Below are 19,892 nucleotides of genomic sequence, written 5' to 3' on the forward strand. Positions count from 1 at the left end.
CGTGCTTCCCCAAAAGATATGTTGAAGGCAAACCCTTGTTACCTGTGAACATGATAGTATTTGGAAATAGGATCTTTGCAGATGAAATCACATTAAAATGAGGTCATGCTGGATTAGGGTGGGCTCCAACCCAATGACTGGTGGTTCTTATAAGAAGAGAAACAGAGTTATAGAGGGAAGCATGCCACATGAGGACAGAGGCAGAGACTGGAGTGATGCATCTACAAGCCAAGAAATGCCAAGGATTGCTGACCACCACCAAAAGGTAGGAGAGGGGCATGGACCACACACTCCCTCAGTCTCTGGCAGGAACCAACCTAGCCAACACCCCTGACTTTGGACTTCTAGCTTCCAGAAGTCTGAAACAATATACTTCTGTTGTTGTAAGCCACCTAATTTGTGATGAATAAACTAGGAAACTAGTTTATTCCTCTATAAATGAATCCTGGTGTCCATAAACATCTTGGTGAAAAACAGTTCTCATCTGAGAAAAGGTCTTGATGGCAAGGACAAAGTACAAGAACTATTAAGTGTGATGGATGATTAATAGAACTCTCAAGGGTGGCTCCTGGGTAGTGGCTAGGAGGGCTCAGAAAGGAGGGGCTGGGAACCCCAAAAGTCCTTTCTGCACTGGCCCCTTTGAGCTGGGCCAGGCTGGAACTGGGTGGGGATGCACAGACCTTACCTTCTGTCTGTATTTGCTCACAGGCAGGGCCCAGGCGACCCAGGCGGCACTGGCACCTGCAGCTGGTGCCCTCAAGGATGGGCACCCCATTATTGAAGCAGGGCCCACATCGGCAGGCGTTGAATTCCGTCAGATACTGGTCCAAGGCATGGCGCAGGTTCTGGCGCTTGGCCTCCAGAGGCCCCAGGCTTGTGTGCCGTAGCACCTCATGAATAGGCTGCATCTGTGGGCACAGAAAGAACACAGCGCCCCTCCCTGGGCTCTGTCTACTTTCCCAGAGCGCAAGAATGGAACATCAAGCTTCCGGAAGGCCTGATACATGCCAGGCCAGACACAGACACTCAACTTATCCCACCACCTTGGATCCTCACAGCCACTCTGTGACATAGGCACTAAACAAACTCCTCAGCTCCCAGCAGAAGAAAGGGAGGCTCAAAGTGTTTAAGTAACTGGCTCAGAAACACACAATTATTAAGAAATAATAATGTACAGCAGGTTTAGAGAGGGGCAGTTAAAAGTCCAAGACCACACAGCTAGGACGTGAGACACATTTACTTAGCTTTTACCATGTGACAGGCCTTTCCCCTATATCATCTCCCTTAATCCTCACAATAATTCTGGAGCAATGTGTACATTCCTCACGAGAATCACCCACTTAACTCTGAAACCTGTGCACTCCCAATCCCAAGTGAGCTTAGAAGTTATTTGTGCCAGCTCATCTGTCCCCTCTACCATGTTTAGGAAGCAGGAAAAGTGTGTTTTGATCATCAGTCTTCAATGAAGGAATTAATAAAATCCTTGACAGGTAGTGTTGTTGTCATTGCTGAGCAATTCCCCTAATGGTGTAACTGTGGCAGCTACATGTGGCTGGGTAGGGATTATTTACAACTGATGCAACCCATTCCAGGCATGACCATAGTTCAGGGTTTCTCAATCTTGGCACTATTGCGTATCAAGTTGGATAATTCTTTGTTGGCAGGAGTGGGCTGTCCTATGCATTGTAGGCTGTTTAGCAGAGTCCCTGGTCTCTATCCCCTACCTGCCAGCAGCCCCCTTCCAGTTGTGAAAACCAAAACTGTCTCCTGACATTGCCAAATATTCCTTGGGGGAAACAATTGCCTCAACTGAGAAGCAGTAGATGAAGCACAAGGAGCATTGAATCTGGAGCCAGAAAACCTGACTTCAAATCCCAGCTACCCTGCTTCCAATTGTGTGATCTTTGGCACGTGACATACAGAGCCTCCTTCATCATCTGTAAAGGGAGAACAGTCATCGCACCTTCAGGATTATTGTGAGGATTAAGGGAGATGATATAGGGGAAAGGCCTGTCACATGGTAAAAGCTAAGTAAATGTGGCTCACTTTCCAGTTATGTGGCCTAACTGTCCTTGTCTAAGTCTAATCTTCATTATCTAGAAAATGGGAATAATACTTAATTTCCAGATTTCTTATGAGGATCTAAAGAAGTACTGAATGTGAGATACTACTGTACAAGGGACGAATGACAAAAAAATAAAGCACCATTTTTGTTAGTTGAATGTGATAATAGTAAAAAAAAACAACAACAACAACAAAAAACAAAAAAAACAAGCAAAACCCCAAACTCTGTGTTTTTCAAATTGCATGTACATATGGTTATCCACAGCATGCTTATAATGTTACACATTTTAATACACTCATAAAAGGAAGGAACTTCTCCAGATCTCTCATTTTAAGGAGAGGAACCTGAGGTCCCCCAAGGGGAAGTGATTTGCCAAGGTCACAGAGCAAGTCAGCAGTAGGACTGAGCCACATTACGGTAGTCTCACTTCCCTGGAAACAGAAATCAACTAAGGGCACCGGCAATAGCTTTGACTGAGTTCCTGGAAGTGTGTACAGAAAGACCTGTGGCAAACAGACTTTGGCCTGTGGTCAGGGGCTGCGGTTGAGGTCAGCAGGTAGGTAATATCAGGATTGGTAGGGCCCCCAGCCAAGGGGAGAAAACCACTTACTGGAAGTTCAGGGAATTCAGTCCCCTTGTTAGGAAGTGAGCGTAGAATAGTCTGCCCTTTTGGCCTGGTCAAAGATGACTCTTAGTTCCAGGGAAGGCCAGGACCATTAAGCACGCGGAGGTCTCTTTGACCTTCTAGTGGGGCTCAGCACCCAGTTCCCTACCTCAGATGTCTCCCTCCCAGGAACCACAGGAAGAGAGAAACCATTCCACAGGGTGGACTGGTGGACTTAAAGGAGGGGAGAGAGGTGGAGAAAAGGGGTCTTAGGATATTAGAGCTTGAAAATGTATTGGCAGTGATCTTGTTTCTGTTTTGCAGATGAGAAAAAAGACTCAGAGGTCAAATGATACAATATAGCAACACAAAACAACACATAGTAATATATCACACAACACAACACAGCAAAATAACATAACACAAACGTAACATAACAGGACTCCTACATTCATGAACCTTAGGTTCGTGCTATAAATAAGCACTGCTGAACTCTGGGGGATATGCAAGTGAATAAAATGCTGTTTCTACTCTGAACATCAGGCTCCAAATAACCCTTACCTGGTCCCCTTGTCTGTAATCTCTCTCTTCTTCAAATCATCCTTTATTTCCCTGTGAGCATTCTCTTTTTAAAGCACAGTGCTAGCTGTGTTACTTCCCTGCTGTAAAGCCTGCCCGAGGCTTAATGCATCGAGTCCGAACTTCTCAGGGGGCAACATGAGTTGTGAAGAGACTGAGGATGTTAGTGTCAGTCAAACATGACTCGAGTTGGACTCTATCATTAGCCAACTTTGAGATATTGTGCTGAACCTGTTTCTTCAACTGACATTTACTAAGTAACTTCTGATCTCCTCAGTCTTGTGAAATATCTCTATGTGATAGAGCAGGAAACTGAGGCTCACTGAAGGAAGTAACTTGTCAAAGGTCACACGTTGAAAAAGCAGCTGAGCTCTTACCTAAATTATGTCTTTCCCCTCCCTCCCACCCAACCCTGCCAAAGCCTGAGCTCTTTTTTCCAAAAGACTGTAGTGGTCTTCTCCAAATGATGGCCCTCAGTCTTCCCAGGGAAGTTTTTCTCAAGGCAAACACCAAGTTCCCCTCTTGCCTGTGAAAGTTTGTATATTACTCCTGATATCAATTTCACAGTTTTTGCTCAAATCACTAATAGCTTGATGATATCAATTTTCAAACTCTATGTGAATTACAGTTGCATGAAAATGGTCTCTTACTTATTGAAGAAGAAATGAAATCAAGGTTAATCCATCTGACCTCTTTCTTCACAGAAACCAGGGTGCTAGAATAGACTTCCAGGTTTAACTATAGGTAACTATAGGTATATGTTTTAAGAGGAGGACTATATCCATATCTGGGATTTTAAATATATGTAGAAAAATAGAAAAGGGTAGGGAGAAAATGATGATCTTTTGCTTCAAAGTCTAAAATGCAGTCTTATTTTGAACGGACTACACCGCATATTGACAGAAGTAGTTTGGCAACTGCTAGAACAATTACTTCCTTTGTGATTAGAATAGAGTTTTCCATACTTTGTGAAGTTAAGCATTTAAGGCAGGGTTTCTCAACTTTGGCATTATTGACACTTGAGGCCAGATATTTCTTTGCTGTGGGGTCTGTTCTGTGCATGGAAGCACGTTTAGCAGCATCCCAGGCCTCTGCCTCCTGGATGCCAGTAACACCTCCTTTGCCCCACTGTGGGTGGTGACAAAAATATCAAAAACATCTCCAGACATTGCTAAATTTCCTCTGTGGAGCAAAACTGCCCCTAGCAGTTGAGAGACACTGCTTTAAGGGAGGTGCTAGGACAGAGAGAAGTGAGAACTGGGTATGAAGTCCAAAGGTCTGAAATTCAAGCATTGCCACCTCTGAGCTCTATGACCTCAAACATTTTCACTTGATTTTTCAGAGCCTGTTTCCTAAACTTTTTAATGGGAAGGAATAGTATCTATGCCTGAAGTTCCTGCAATGGGGAGATGAGATAACTTTGGAGCGTGGTAGCAAATTGCAGCCTGGGTCCAAGTCTAACCGACAGCTTATTTTTATATGGCCTTTGAGCTAAGAATGACCTTTATCTTTTTTTAAGAGATTTGATGAAGAAGAGAAAGAAGAAGAACTACTACTACTAATTTGTGTATCATAGACTGCATGGGTCCCACGAAGCCTAAAATATTTACTCTCTGACATTTTACAGAAAAAGTTTGCCACCCCCTAATGTAGCCCATGTGATTTTTAAAGTCTTTTATGTATAAATAAAAATCACGATTTGCCTAATGTGAACGCATGCTGAGGAACTTCTGGGATGAGCAGTGTAAAACTGGGCACTGACTAGATCGTCAGTTTCTGATCCCTGCTCTCCCGTGGCCCGGATCTGAAGTCATGCACTCCCTGGAGTCAGGCACAAGCAAGGCCACTAGTTCAGTGTGCCGTTACATTTAATCTTGTTCTTTGATGGGCTCATAATAAGAAATATGAAATGATCTGGTCTGCTTCACTTTCATTCCTCATGGACGTAGAGTTTCTTCAGCTGCGAAAAGACTTACCTCAAAATCGATAACAACAGGATTATACTTTAATGACCTCCCCCAGGAACGGTATGTAATGGTGCTCCTGTTCTGTGCCAAGCCACCACTCCAGCCAGAACTGCCACCTCGTACCCGAGAAATGATGTCTTCCACAGCCATGGCCTTCCTGGCCCTTTCTGCCATCAAGAGGATAAACTGCATTAGCTCATTTCCCAAAAAGCCCAAGGACTGGTTGACAAATCCCACTAATGAGATTTGGAAGAAAGGTTACATGTTTTCTTTAGATGTTTACCGTTCTTCTACTCTTCTGGGTTAGCTAGCAGGACAAGGCAGAAGGGAAGGACCAAGACTCAAGAAATAGTCCCATCCTCTGGAGTGGAGAAATACTATGAGGACAGCCTGGCCCACATGGGGGATAAGGGGGACAGGAAATGGGTGGTCATTCATTTATTCATTCATTTGCTAATTCATTCATATGTCAAATATTTACTCAGTACCTGCTATATGCGAAATAGGTTCAATCAAATATTATAGGTGCTATAGATGTTACTATAGGACTCAATGGGGGCACAGCGAAAGAAACTAGTCAGCTATACAGTAGGAGGTGTAGGAGGCAGTCAGAAAGAAAGGTGAGTTGTCTACAAAGGTAAGTGAGTATTTGCCAGGTAAATGAAGAGAGGACAGAAAGAGAGAGGAAACAATTTGACTTAAGGCCCGGAGTTACAGGTAACCTAACACAATGGGAACAGCTTGAACCTGTTTAATATCTATTCCACCCACTACATTATAAACTTCTTCATCATCCCTCTATCCTCTGTGTCTCCCACTTGGGGAAGAAAATCTCAATACCTGTTTGATGAATGGATGAGTAAATGAATACATGAACACCCAAACTGACTTGTTCAGGAAATGCCATAAAATATTCCTGTACAATCCCTCTCTAATAATTATTCTTTGTGCTTGGACTCGGTAACCATATTCTCTCTCAACAGCCTTATTTCCTTCCTCTGAACTGTAATATGATGGGCCTTCATTTAAACAGCCCATTTTCCAGATGCCTTTCATTCTAGTTCTTATTTGGATCTTTGTCTAACACTTGAAATCTAGGAGGGTGCCCCATATAAAGGTAAATACTTCAAAGGTGATTTTAAACCCATGGTAGATTCAAAATAGAGCCACTGCGGGTCATTGGTTTGGGGTATTTAGCACCTATGCAGTCTGATCATTGAACAAAATGAAATCAACTGGGAAAAAAACATAGCTTCCAAGTCCCAGGGTGTATCCAAAGAAAGCCTGGCTTCTCTTTTTGGGAGATCTATTGCTAAACACTTGCCAGTTTTGCCATCTCCAAATTTTTTACAATGGTCTCCTGATAAACTTCCATCAACATTTATTCCACCTTCATATTGAATGCCCAAGGAGCCTCCAAAACATGTCATGATATCTCTGCTGGTAATACCTGCAACAGGGACACAGAGAAACACAAAATGCTGAGTTATTAAAAGACACTTGACACGGTACAACTATGTCACAGTAGTAAAAGCTAGCTTCATGTTTGGAGTCCAAAAGGCCTGGGTTGAAAGCCTGGTTCTTTAATCCAGTTTCAGTTTTCTCTTCTGCATGGTTCCAACCAACATAATTCTTGAAATGAGAAGAAATATGTGTTGCACATACTAGTTGGTAAAAAATGCTAGCACTCTTTCTTTTGACCATTCTTTATTGAGCCACCTTGAGGCAATAATTCTATCTCATCCATCTGCATTTGCCCCCATGCCTACCTCAGCGCCTGGCCCATGATGGGCACCATTACTCTGAACTTTTGAACATATTTGCCCCTACTATAAATGCCTCTCCTCCTCCCTTTCCATCATCTTTCCAAAGACTGCTCTTCCACCCATCTTTCCAAAAGCTTTCATTCAAATGTCATTTACTCCATGAACCATTTTTGAATAATTCCCTCTTTTTTCAGAGCTACCAATGTTCTCTGTGCCTGAGTGATCATCTTCCTCACAATTCTTTTTGTCTAGGTCCTCTTTGCACCCCAGAGAGGCCAAAGTCTTGCTAGAAGATGAATGGATCACCATGGAAAGTTTACCTGCCCTTCAGACCCCATAAAGACTGTCAGGCCCACATCAGCCATATCTGTATTTGTCTACATCTGAGGACCCACTGAGGAACCTGACTTTTGCAGATGAGAAAAATAATTCTTAAAGCAGTAAGGCCACATTGCTGTGTAAATAAATAGAGCTGGGTTTCCAATCCTAGGTCTGCTGGCAAGATAAAACTAGATAAATAGACTGGAGGGATATTGACCATGCTACAGAGTCCAACCTTTTCGGTAGCTAAAGGAGTTTGTATTTTGAGACATCATTCCTTTAAACTACAACTATACAAAGTAATTATTTCCAGTCATACTGTTATTCTATCAACCATAAAGGAAAAATAATTTAGACCTGTCATTCAATTGAGCTAAAGATTAGATGCACTATTTTCAAGGGAGTATTGAGCATCAAAGTTTATGTGCCTGTGTCCCCATTAAACAGCAAACTCTATGAGGTCAAGGACTTGCATCTAATTCACCATTGTCTTGCTAGCATAGCAATGTGGTGTGTGCCGTGTTCGGTAAGTACTTTCAGAATAAATGATTGATTAATTTTTTAAAAATGAGTAAATAAATGAATGCCCTGAGTCCTTAGGTAAGGGTTTCTGATGGAAGGAAACTTAGAAGTCATAAGTCCTAAATTCAAATTCCAGTCACTAACACCCTGTATGATCCTAGGAAAGGCCCATGATCCCAGTGGGCCTCTGTTTCCCATTTATGGAAAGAAGAGGTTGTCATCTCCAAGACCCCTTTCAGCTGCAGCCCTTTGTGACTCTTTGGATATCAGTTTCTGAGTCACTCCTGAGCTGAAAGTGCTTGTTGAAAGTGATGCTCTGAGCACCGGCACTCAACACTGAGCAAAGGGCTTCTTCTGCCATTTCCATTCAAACACTTTTAATTTTTAATGCATTACTAATTGGGGGAAGATTTAGCATATTTAATTGTTTTGATTAAAAAATGCTTCAATGGTGATAAACAAAAGTGGATGAAAAGAATTCACAGGTAGAAGCCAGAGTGATTATTTAGGTGGATGGTGGAGTGCTGTTGAATTAAGGCAACAGGACAGGCTGATTAATGGGGGCTGGAGGATGCCTGTGGTGTGATTATGCTCATAAAAGATGTGGCAACAGCCTGCCACGTGCTGCTGGGAGAAGAAAATTCCAGTCTGACTTGAAAAGCATGACTTGACTGCAGAGATTTGCCATCTAAGGACCCCAAAGTGGGTCCCAGCCAGCAAGGGGAGTCTGTGACTTACAAAGAATCATAGAACCTGAGAGTCCAAGCACTCTGAGACACGTAGCTCATACTTTTCATTTATAGTTGAGATGCCTGAGGTTCATGAAGGTTAATTATATTGCCTAAGGCCATACAGTTAAGAAACGGTGAAGCTGAAATTCACGCTCAAGTCTGTCATGTTTAGAAGCCTGCGGTATTTTCACTAATCTCAGTTATTGCCTCAGACAAAAGAATTCTGCCATCTGAGAGGAAAATGTATTAAGCACCTACTGTGTACCATCTCCAGCATATTGCATATTGGGCAATGTAGACACCTTCAGAATATAACTAATGTGAATATGATGTAAATCTGCAAAGCTAAGGTCCTGCCCTTGAGAAGTCAGCAGGCTAGGGGCCATGTCTTAAATGAAGACCAATCTATATGCCGAGAGTTTTTTGTTTCAATATGCCAGGGCTGGAAAGGAGTCTCTCAGAGGCTGTAAGAGATGCCAAAATCAGAGCTGTCTACAGAGAGTCTGTGGGAAAATGACACTAACAAGTTGGGGTTGGGGCAGAGGAAGTCAAACCTGGCACCAAAATCCAGGAGTTGAAACTGGCATTGGAAGCCAGGACTCAGAACCAGAGACACAAACAGAAAGAGTTGGGGGTGGGGGTCTGAGGTGAAAGGAACGGAGAAAGGTCTGGAGCCATTGTAGAGAACTTGCCCAGATAGGTGTATAGTGTGGATAGACTGACTATATTCATGGAACCAGGCAATCCTCTGCCATTGCTCCATCCCATCCCATCAGCCTGCACTCCTTAGGCTTAATTTTGGACCAGATCAAACTGCAGTTTGTTTGGGGCTTTTGAACTCAATGAGCTCTGGAGTTGATCAGTCCCAACCCAGGCTATATATTGAGATCATCTGGAGTGCTTTTGAAAAATATAGGTAACTAGGCCCAACCTCTATCAATTCTAATTGTATATTTCTATGAAATCAGGAATGGGGTTTTTGGACAAGTATCCCAGATGTTTCCTCTTCATTGGATCTTGGATCAGATGTTGAGTACGGTGGTCCTACAGAGTATCTCCGGTGGCTTGCCACAGGACTCTGGCATCCTGTCTCAGTTGATGTTTTTGTCAATGCCTTGGATATGGACTTAGTAGCCAGTTTCATCATATCTACTCAGAATAAGAACTACAAGAAGCCAAGGATAATTCAGTTAAAGAAACAAGATCCAAAAAGCCCTCAAAAGGCTGGGTGGATACACTGACCAAGTGTATTAGTCCATTCTCATGTTGCTAATAAAGACATACCCAAGACTGGGTGATTTTATAAAAGAAAGAAGTTTAATTGACTCACAGTGCAGAATGACTGGGGAAGCCTCAGGAAACTCACAATCATGGCAGAAGGGGAAGCAAACACGTCCTTCTTCACATGGCACCAAGAAGAGTGCCAAGAAAAGGGGGAAACCCCCTTATAAAAACATCAGAACTCATGAGAACCCATCCATTATCATGAGAACCATATGAGGGTAACCACCCCCATGATTAAATTATCTCCCGCCAGGTTCCTCCCATGACACGTGGGGATTATGGGAACTGCAATGCAAGATGAGATTTGGGTGGGGACACAGTCAAACCATATTACCAAGCATAGCAAAATGAGACTGAATTGGGAAAACTTTAACATCCTACCCTACAGACAAAACACCAAATGAATAAGCACAGTAGCAAATAGACACAGCTTAGCAGGAGAACAAAAGAAAAGGCCTTAGAGTTTTAGATTACTCCCCGCTCAGTAGGGTAATGAAACCAGGGTACAAATTATAATTAGTAAAACGAAGGAGAAAATAATCTCACTCTCCTCTGCATAGGTTAGAGAAACTCAGAGCTGTGTGCAAAAACACTTTAAAAAAATGAAATAAGAAAATATGATTTTCTTCATTGAACATTATCCAGCCTTTAAAAAGAAGGAAACCCTGCCATATGTGACAATACGACTGAACCTTGAGGACATACTGTTATGTGAAATAAGCCAGTCACAGAAGGATAAAGACTGCCTGATTCCACTTATATTAGATATACCAATAGTCAGATATATAGAATCAAAGGGTATCATGGTGGTTTCCAGGGGCTGAGGGCAAGAGGAAAGGTAGAATTACTAATACAACTATCTTGTATAATCTCAGTTATACAAGATAAGATATGAGAGCAACATGTCCCTATAGTTAACAACACTGTATTGTACTGTTAAAATTGGCTAAGAGGGCAGATTTCATGATAAGTATTTTTACTACAATAAAACTTAAAAATAGGGAATTATCAGAGAAGAACAAGCATGAGGGTGAAGATGTTCAGAGCCACATCCTTTTGAAAACATTAGAGGTGACTAAGGATGTTTACCTGAAGAAAGGAAAAAAGATTTCTCTTTAAGAGAGACCAGTAGAACTGGATTAAACTCTTCAGAAAGTTGTCTTCAGGAAGAAGAATTAGGTTTATTTGTGTGGTTGCAAGGGCAAGAACTAGGACCCAAAGGCCAGAAGCTACAGGAAAGCAAGTTTAGGCTTAGCATAAGGTCGATCATCATCACAGTCAGAAGTCAAGCAGAGATGAGGTGTTTCAGCAGGCAGTGAGCTCTCACCATTGTAGGGGACAAAGCTGAGGCTGGCTGTTTGCCTGTGAGGGTACAGTAGGGTTTGAAGGGCAGAAAAGACCAGTGATCTTTTAAGGTGACCTCTAATGTCATGATCCTGAGACTTTAAGAACACAGCGGAACACTTTAAGAACATTTGAGACAACTTTGATAAGTACCTAATGACGTTTTCCTGTGTTAGAGCTAGGTGAGAAATAAGGAGGACTCAGGAGAGTGCTTGACCTCTGTGAGTTGACAGTCAAGTGTGGGGAAATGGACAAGGAAACACACAATTATTGTAGTGTGGGGGGAGGACTCTGATACAGGGCAGCAGGGTCAGGGAAGGTGTCTGTGGGGGTCAGAAGAAGGAGCCAGAGACCATTAGAACACGTAGGGATTAGCCAGACAAAGCTAGGAGTATAATGGGAGATGAGGGAGACCCTGCAGAGGACTTGTTTCCTCAGCAGCAAGATTCTACTCGGAAAAGCCAATGTGACTTGAACTCCAGAGTGGAAAAGAGAGAGATGCCAATCAGGTGAGATCCCTAAGGAAGTACAGAGGTAGTGGGAGGCTGGGTTGCTTCTCAGTCTAGTCTGGTCTCAAGGTGAGCTGTTTCTGTGGCTACTTGACAGGCTAGAAGCCCAAAGGATATGTGTCTGGCCACCATGTCTTCTACTTGTTTCCCACATGGTCTTGGCTGTGGTGCAGGTGGGAGAGCTCACACCTCCATGGAGCTGCTGCATGTCTACAGCTCTGAGGCAGAACCAGGCAGCTTGATTTCCAAGGTGCCAGAACACCGCAAGTCTGTCATTCCTCAGATTAAAAGCATTAGGTGGAAAACAGCAGGTGTAGTGCATTATTTATCTCTTTGCAAAAAACAAATACCATTCATGTTGCTATGATTTATCTGCTACATTGCTTTGCTATATCAGTTGCCCCCAAAGACAGCCTCAGAAGGGGAAAGAGAATCTAATAGTCTATTTTCTATCATCACATTGGAAAGATGATTGGAGTCTGTGGCTGGGCTAGTTGGGAGGTGTCAGCTAACTCACCTGTCCCCTTTGTGTTTCTGTTTATTCATGAAAAGTCACACGTCTTCCCAAACACCTGGAATAAAATGAGTACCCCGGTGCCTTTGCAGGTGCTAGAAAATCCCTTTATCTCTTTCACTGAGCTTCTCCCACTCAGCTCTAGACAGCCTTTTCTTAATCCCCAAGGGCCCTATATCTAAGCCCTCAGTGTATCCCTGTGCTTCTCTCCAGCATAGTATTTAGCTCACTCTAGTGATTGTCAATTTCTTGGTCTGTTCTTCCTATAAGACTATAAGCTTCTAAGTCATCTCTTAGGTTTGCAAATCTCTGCACAGAGCCTGGCATGTGCCAACCCCCCCAGGAGTGCTTGGGGATTGGCTGACTTTAGCCTACATAGACAATGCCTCTAAAACGTTTTAGGAGTCACAGATCTTTCTTTAATTGAAGATGCAAATCACAGCTTTGTAATATCTCATGCTAGATTAATATCTCATGCTATATTTTATAAAGCATGCTCAGCTGCATTATCTCACTGGAAACTCTCAACAGTATTCTGGGACAAGGGGGATTTACCCATCTTACAGGCTCACTAGGATTGGAAAAAGCAGGAGTTGTGGTGGTTAAGAGTGTAACCTCTGGGGTCAGAGTTCTACCATTCACCTTCTGTGTTAGTGACTTGAGTAACTCATTTAATGATTTTCTGCCTCATACTCCCAATCTTTAAAACGGGAATGAAAATAGTTTCTATAAGTGAATTCCTAAAAAGTGTCTGGCACAATTAGGTGTTCAATAAATACTAGCTTTTATTGTTAGGTAACTTGCCAAAGTCACTCAAGACTAACAGGCCCAAGAATCAGGTGTTGAAGCAAGATATGCCAGACTCAAACACAATGGATGCTCCATTTCATCATACTAGTGTTATTCTGCAGAGGAACATTCATCATGCGTGGTGAGTAGCCCATGGTAGTCCTGAAAGGAGCCTTCCAAACCCCTCATTCCCTGACTACCTCATTCTGCAAAGAAACTCAGAGAAAGGAAGCTAGGCAGAAGAAGGAGGCAGTGTTGAGACTGCAGTCCCATGTCTTCGTCCTACTTGATAAGGGCTCTTCAGAGGCTGTGATTCTTCTACATGATTTCAGCCATCACAAGAGACAGCATAGCTGAAGGCCAGATTCTGAAACAGAGACTGCCTGAGCTGGAATTCCATCCCTGCCCAATGACCATGTGGGCAAATTGTTTAACCTCTCTTGCCTCAGTTTTCCCATCTGTACGATGGGGAGTTTAATACTGTCTACCTCCTAGGGTTGTTGTGAGTGTCGAATGAGTTAATCCATGCCATGTAATGTGCTCAGGACAGTGCCTGGTTCAGAGCTAGCAATCGCAGTTAAGTGTTGCTATTACTACTGTTGCCAGAAATGCTGCAGCCTACACTGAGGCTTTTGGCTCCTGATTTGGAATCTGCAAAGTTAGAAAAAGAGGGAGGCTGAGGAGTTTGTAAAATGATGTTTTCTTAATGGGCATTTCTGCAGTGTAAGTGGTTAGGCCAGGAGCAAGTGGGGAGGACAAGGGCACCCGGTGACTTCATAACACTATTATGTGCTGGGTGGAGATATTTCATGGGTTAGCTCACTCAGTGTTCACACATCATGCCACAATAGGATAATCAGTCCCATTTTAGAAAGGAGTAAGTTGAAATAGTTTAAACTTAACTTAGTTTGTCACTTGCCCAGGTTATACACTAAGTAAATGACAGAATTGGGATTGAACCAAGGCCTGTGTCTAAAGCCCTGTTCTGTATGCCATATTATACTGCCTATGGGAAAGAGAGCTAAGGATGGCTCTGGGAAGAAGGTTGACACCATCTCAGCTTTTCTCCTTTAAGTAATAAGCTGTTTTCAGTGATATTAGAGGTGGAAATTCAAAATCAAGAAAAAATCAGAAAGATGGTGCTGAGAGTCTCAGTTCTATGTGTGTGCAGATGACTTAAGGGGGGTAGGGACAGAGCCAAGAAACTAGGAGTCTGTCAATCAATACCATCCATCACCATGAAGCCTGGTTGTCATGGTAACTGGGGATAAAGCCTGGAGCTTGTTAGAATCCAGTGACTGTCTGTTCGGGTGACTGGTTAGTTAGCAGGCACAAAAATAAATAAATAAATTAATTAAAAGACCTGCTGGGCTGTCCCAGAGTCCTTAGCCACAAACATAAGACCTTTCATAATAAGGTTCCTGCCCACCTCACCCTCCTCACTGTTCAATGCAGCTCAGAACTTTTAGGACACCACCCCCAACTCTGCAGAGTGTTAGGAAAGCTCTGGAGACTGCCCAGCATACATGGGCTTGGATTTGGAACCACCCCAGCTAGAAAGATGCTGAGTCTCTGCTGTGGGCCAGGCTCAGTCAATGGGCAAGACTCTGGGATGCAACATTAACAGGATGCACGCTGGACACAAGCGGCAGTAATAGTGTGACACTCAGAGCTAAGTGCTGAGTACACTGAAGCACCTAAAACAGGCTCCCAACCCAGACCTGGGGAGACAGAAAGACTACCTGGAAGAGTCCTATTTGAGCTAAGCAGAGAACTGAGGACGAATAAGCATAAACTAAGTGAATAAGGAAGGGCAGAGGGAGAGGTGCAAAATTCCAGGTAGAAGAAACAGCATATGCAAATCAAGGAGAAACAGTATGGTAAGTCCAGGGACCAGTACATTGCTCAGTATAGTGCACCCCAATGGTGAACAATGAGCTGGAGGTCTGCACCTGCTCACTGAAATGCTGGCCTTCTTTTCCAAATGCAGAGACCCTCTTGCTTTCAGTGTTCACCTTGCATGATTCCTGCAGCTTGCCATCCTCTCTGTGGTTTCTGAGAGGCCAACACTGACTCTGGCCACTGTTATCATCACTATTCCTGGCATAATCCAGCCAAGATTGTTCTCATTTATGCCCTGGCCTCAGTAGCAAGCCCTTCCAAAACCGAGTCCAGCCTTTGGGTGAATCTGGACATTCATCTCCTTTTACTCATCCTTACCTACTTGCTGCCCCAGCCATTCCCATGCAACTCCCTTCTCTTCCAGGCAAACTTCTACTCCTAGTAATTTTGGAAGACGAGGTTTGAATGTCTTTAGGGTCTAGCAAGTGGGAGGGGCAGAAAAGGTTGTTGTTCCCTCCTTTGTACTTCTACTGTATTTGTTTCTATTTAAACATTTATCATATTATGTTCTTCTTGGCCCCCAACTGACTGCACGTTTCTCCAGGGAAGGGATCTGTGTGTTTCACCCCTGTGTTCCCAGAAATCATGGGTGCTCAGTAAGCATTTACTGAATGAGTGGATGAATGGATGAATGGAGATTAGATTATGAGTATGGTTTTCCACTGAGATTGTTTCCTGTTTCCAACTTTGTGCAACAAGGGTAAATGCTCTACTCAGAATTGTCCTGAAAGGGAGTTATAATCAAACAATCAGCCATGATATATAAATGTGATGGTAATTTAAGGGAGTTTGATTAAATGTCTATCCCACCCCAATCACTCCTGCATGTGGCTTAAACATCTGGGCTGCCTTTGTTTTATTTTAATAACTGTATAGTAAATACACAGCCCAAGAGCCCTGTTGCCCTCAGTTCCCAGCCTCTGGCAGACATCACTAATTGATCATAGCACTTTCTGGCTGAGCCCATATCTTGTGTTTCAATCTTCAACTCAGCAGTCTAGGTAGCATTTGCTATTAAGACCACTTGACATCCCTGGCTTAGATGCTTCTTCTGACCTGCAAGTCTCTGAGGTTCACCAGCCAGCACACTGCTTGTTCCTGGCTCTGAGTCTGTACTTAAGTTTCAGAACAATCACGTGCTTGTCAGTTTAAACATTAACAATTCTCCCAGTTACAATTCCCCATCAATGGGTCAAACTGACCCAACATTACATTTAGAAATGGATATAGAAAATAGTACTCCCTTAATTATTTTTAAAACCCAATTTACTCGCTTTCAAAGCTATCACAACAGTTTGATGCTCTTAGAAAGGAAAATAAATGAAAGAAAATACCTAGGTTTACTGCAAGAAACATTGCACTTGGAATTAGAAACCTGGTTTCAAACCTCACCCTGCCTCTGACCAGCTGTGTCACCTTGGACAGGTCATCTTGCCTTTCAATGCCTGGTGGTCCTCATCTGTAAAATGCAGACAGCCATAAAATAGAGCTCAAAGGGTTGCCACAAGGCTTGGATGAGATGATGTGCATCAGAGGGCTCAGCGTGCCGCCTGCCACAGAGTTAGAACCCGATGATGCTTATTCCTCTATTTCCACTGAGATACACTCTTGGAACCATTTGATTCCATGAGACTTTCCAGACCTAGCTCCACAGTTGTTATTGACATCTGCTTCCAGCTTTCCCACCTGTCTATCTTCCTGTGATGGTTAATTTCCTGTGTCAAGTTGACTGGGCCATGGAATGCCCAGGTATTTGATCAAACATTATTCTGGGTGTTTCTGGGTGAGATTGACATTTAAAGTGCTAGACTTAATAAAGTAAACTGCCCTTTCTAATGCGCATGGGCCTCATGCAATCAATTGAAGGCCTGACTAGAACAAAAAGACTGACCCTCCTCTGAATAAGAGAAGATTCTTCCTTTCTTTAACCTGGAACATTGGCTTTTATTTCCTGCCCTTGGACTTGAATGGAAATGTCAGCTCTTCCAAGGTCTCAAGCCTGCTGGCCTTCAGGCTGGAAATACATCACTGGCTGTCCAGGTTCTCAGGCCTTTAGACTTGGACTGAAATGAAACCAGCAGCCCTCCTGGGTGTCCAGCTTGCCGACAGCAGATATTGGGACTTGTCGGACTCCATATCACATGAACCAATTCATTGTAATCAATCTCTTTATATTATATATACATGTTACATAAAGATTAATAATAGAGATACAGGTATTCTAGTAGTTCTGTTTGTCTGGAGAACCTGATTAATACACGTTCCAATGCCTCCCTTAGGGCTATTGATGATTTTTCCTTTATTTAAAGTAATTAAATATGCTTTTATAGTTAGTGGAGCACACTGAGTTAAGACTGTGTTTTTAACACTTTCTTGACCACTCTCGAAGTAAGAAATACATTTCACATCATGATCCAGTCTACACAGTCATTTAAAAGAAGTATCTTTTCTTTTCTTTTTGAGACATGGCCTCTCTCTGTCATCCAGGCTGGAGTGCAGTGGTGTGATCTTGGCTCACTGCAACCTTGACCTCCCAGGCTCAAGTGATCCTCCCACAGCCTCCTAAGTAGCCAGGACTACAGGTGCATGTACCATGCCTGACTAGTTTTTTGTTTGTTTGTTTAATTTTTATAGAGATGTGGTCTCCCTATATTGCCCAGGCTGGTCTCAAACTCTTGGGCTCAAATGATCCTCCAGCCTTGGCCTCCAAAAATGCTAGGATTACAAGAAGTAGCCACTGTGCTTGGCTTAAAAGAAGTTTCAATGCTTAACTACACTTTATATGATATACTCTGATATTTTGCATTCTATTATATTTTATTTTTTAAATGCTGATCATGACCCACTAAATTTCTTTTACAATCTACTAATAATGGGTTATGGTCTGCAGTTTGAAATATCCTAGGTTAAGACCTCCTTGAGACATTATCGCACGTTGCTTAACATTACAGTTTCTTGAGTTTGACTTCACCAATTAATAGCTATGTGGCCTTGAGCAAGCTATTTAACAGAGAATAACTGAGTCTCAGTTCTTCTTTTGTGGATTGGAGATTATACAATAGTGTCCTCTTCAGAGGTCTCTCCTGATAATTAAATGAGATGGTGCATTTAAAGTGTTTACCCCAGTGTCTACCACACAGTAAATACTCAGTAAATCTTGGCTGTCTTACCACCACTGCTAGAGCCTAAGCCTCTCGCATATAGTATCAGAATGAATGACAGAATGTATGGAAAAGGGGATGAGTACTTGGAAGACATACAGAATCTAAATCAGAAGACCCAGGTTCAATACTAAGTGAGTCACACTGAACCATTTACTTAAGCTCTTTGGATTTCAACTTTCTTTCTACAAAACTGGGGAAAATAATAATATAATTCCTCATAAAGTTATTATGAGGATGAATTTGAATGCCGGATGTAAATGTGTTATGCTCTACAAGTAGTAGATGTTATTTTATGTAAATACATTTTATTAAAACCAAATAGTGAATAAGAAAATAAATTGCTTGTTCACTTTGGGTGGTAACAAATTTGGCTGTCCACAGAGTAAATTATCCCGGATCATAATCAGATGATTATGACGAAGAGAAACCCCTTTACTTTCTATGAGATCCCTGATGAGAGAGACCATGTATTAAGCATCTTGGTATCTAGACAGTGTTTCCCATGTTATGTGTACTTTATAAATGTTTGCCGCGGGAAAGGCTAAAGGAATAAATGAAATACAGGAAGGCAGGGAGGGAGGAGGAAGAGGATGTAGAGCTATAATTGGCATTAACTTTAGTGAGGTTTTAAATTCTGTCCCTGTAGCTATTTAGACATTGTGTGTTAGGTGGTAGACTGGCTGGTCCACAAGCCCTGACTGGAAGAAGATGATCAATAATGGGTTGGATGTACTGCACTCTTGCTGGAAGGGTCTTTCCCAGGGTCACTGTTATCTGGCATCAATCAGGGTCAGGGATGATGGAAAGCAGGCACTGATTTGAGCAGAGTTGTTAACACTTTGAAAGATAGTGATGAGAATTCAAAGTGACCTTGATAAATGGGAAGAGTGGTCCCTCCAACACTGGATGAAGCTCTGGAGACAGAAATGAATGACCTTGATCAAAGAAATGGGCAGGTGGAGGAGGAGGCATGATTGCTGAGGCTCCAAGTCCACAGCAAATGTACCAGCCACTGCAGGCTGGACATCATGATAATGATTTTCCTCCCGGTTGAGCAATGCTTCAGAGCTGAGTGATTGCAGAACCCTGGAAGACAGATCTTCCTCTTATCCCCACTTTACAGATGAGAGAACCGTTAACATTCCAGAGTTGATAACTGTAAATTTGGGAATAATAAAAATGTGGTAATAATAACACCAACATCGCACAGCAATAATAGGTAACATTTTTGAACTCTTACCCTGTGTCAGGCAGTAAGCCACATGCTCACATAGATTGTTTCACCTCAAGTTTACAATAATCCTATGAAGTATGTACTGTCATTGACTCATTTAGAAGAGGAAACTGAGGCACAGCGAGGTTAACTACTTTGTCTGTGGGTCACACGACTAATAAAGGGCGGAGATAGGACTTGAATCAGGCAATCTGACTCAGAACCTACTTCAGCAGTTGAAATTTATTGAGTGCTTATTGGAATGTGGGTACAAAATAAGTTCACTTATTCCTCACAACCAACCACTCTATGAGGTAGATGACAGTATTTCCAGCTTGCAGGCAAGGAAATTGAAACTTAAGATGATTAAATGATCTGCCCATGACTACATAGTAAGTGGCAGAGTCCATGTTTCCAACCACTGTGCTATATTCATATCGTTCATTAAAGGGAATAAATATCTATTAAACACTTATCATGCAACATGTACATAGAATTATTCTCAACCAAACAAACCCTTGTTATCATTCTTATTTGGATCTTGAAGAAGCTGAGGCTCAGAGAAATTAAGTGTTGTTCCTCAATCAAAATCATACAGCTACTAAATGATAGAACCAA

The 19,892-nt window shown here is 42.5% G+C and overlaps 1 protein-coding gene across 1 annotated transcript in view; it reads right to left on the reverse strand.

Annotated features, from left to right (window-relative positions):
* C8A (complement C8 alpha chain) overlaps nucleotides 1-19,892 on the reverse strand; it is a 63,519-nt gene that overhangs the window by 4,906 nt on the left and 38,721 nt on the right. Inside the window, exons 8-10 of the mRNA XM_001114403.4 lie at nucleotides 6,540-6,665; nucleotides 5,225-5,382; nucleotides 686-908 (exon numbers count right to left, since the gene is read on the reverse strand). Coding sequence (XP_001114403.3) covers nucleotides 686-908; nucleotides 5,225-5,382; nucleotides 6,540-6,665 — 507 coding nt within the window. The remainder of the gene's footprint in view (nucleotides 1-685; nucleotides 909-5,224; nucleotides 5,383-6,539; nucleotides 6,666-19,892) is intronic.

Source organism: Macaca mulatta, chromosome 1 (genome assembly GCF_049350105.2).
Source record: "Macaca mulatta isolate MMU2019108-1 chromosome 1, T2T-MMU8v2.0, whole genome shotgun sequence".
NCBI lineage: Eukaryota > Metazoa > Chordata > Mammalia > Primates > Cercopithecidae > Macaca > Macaca mulatta.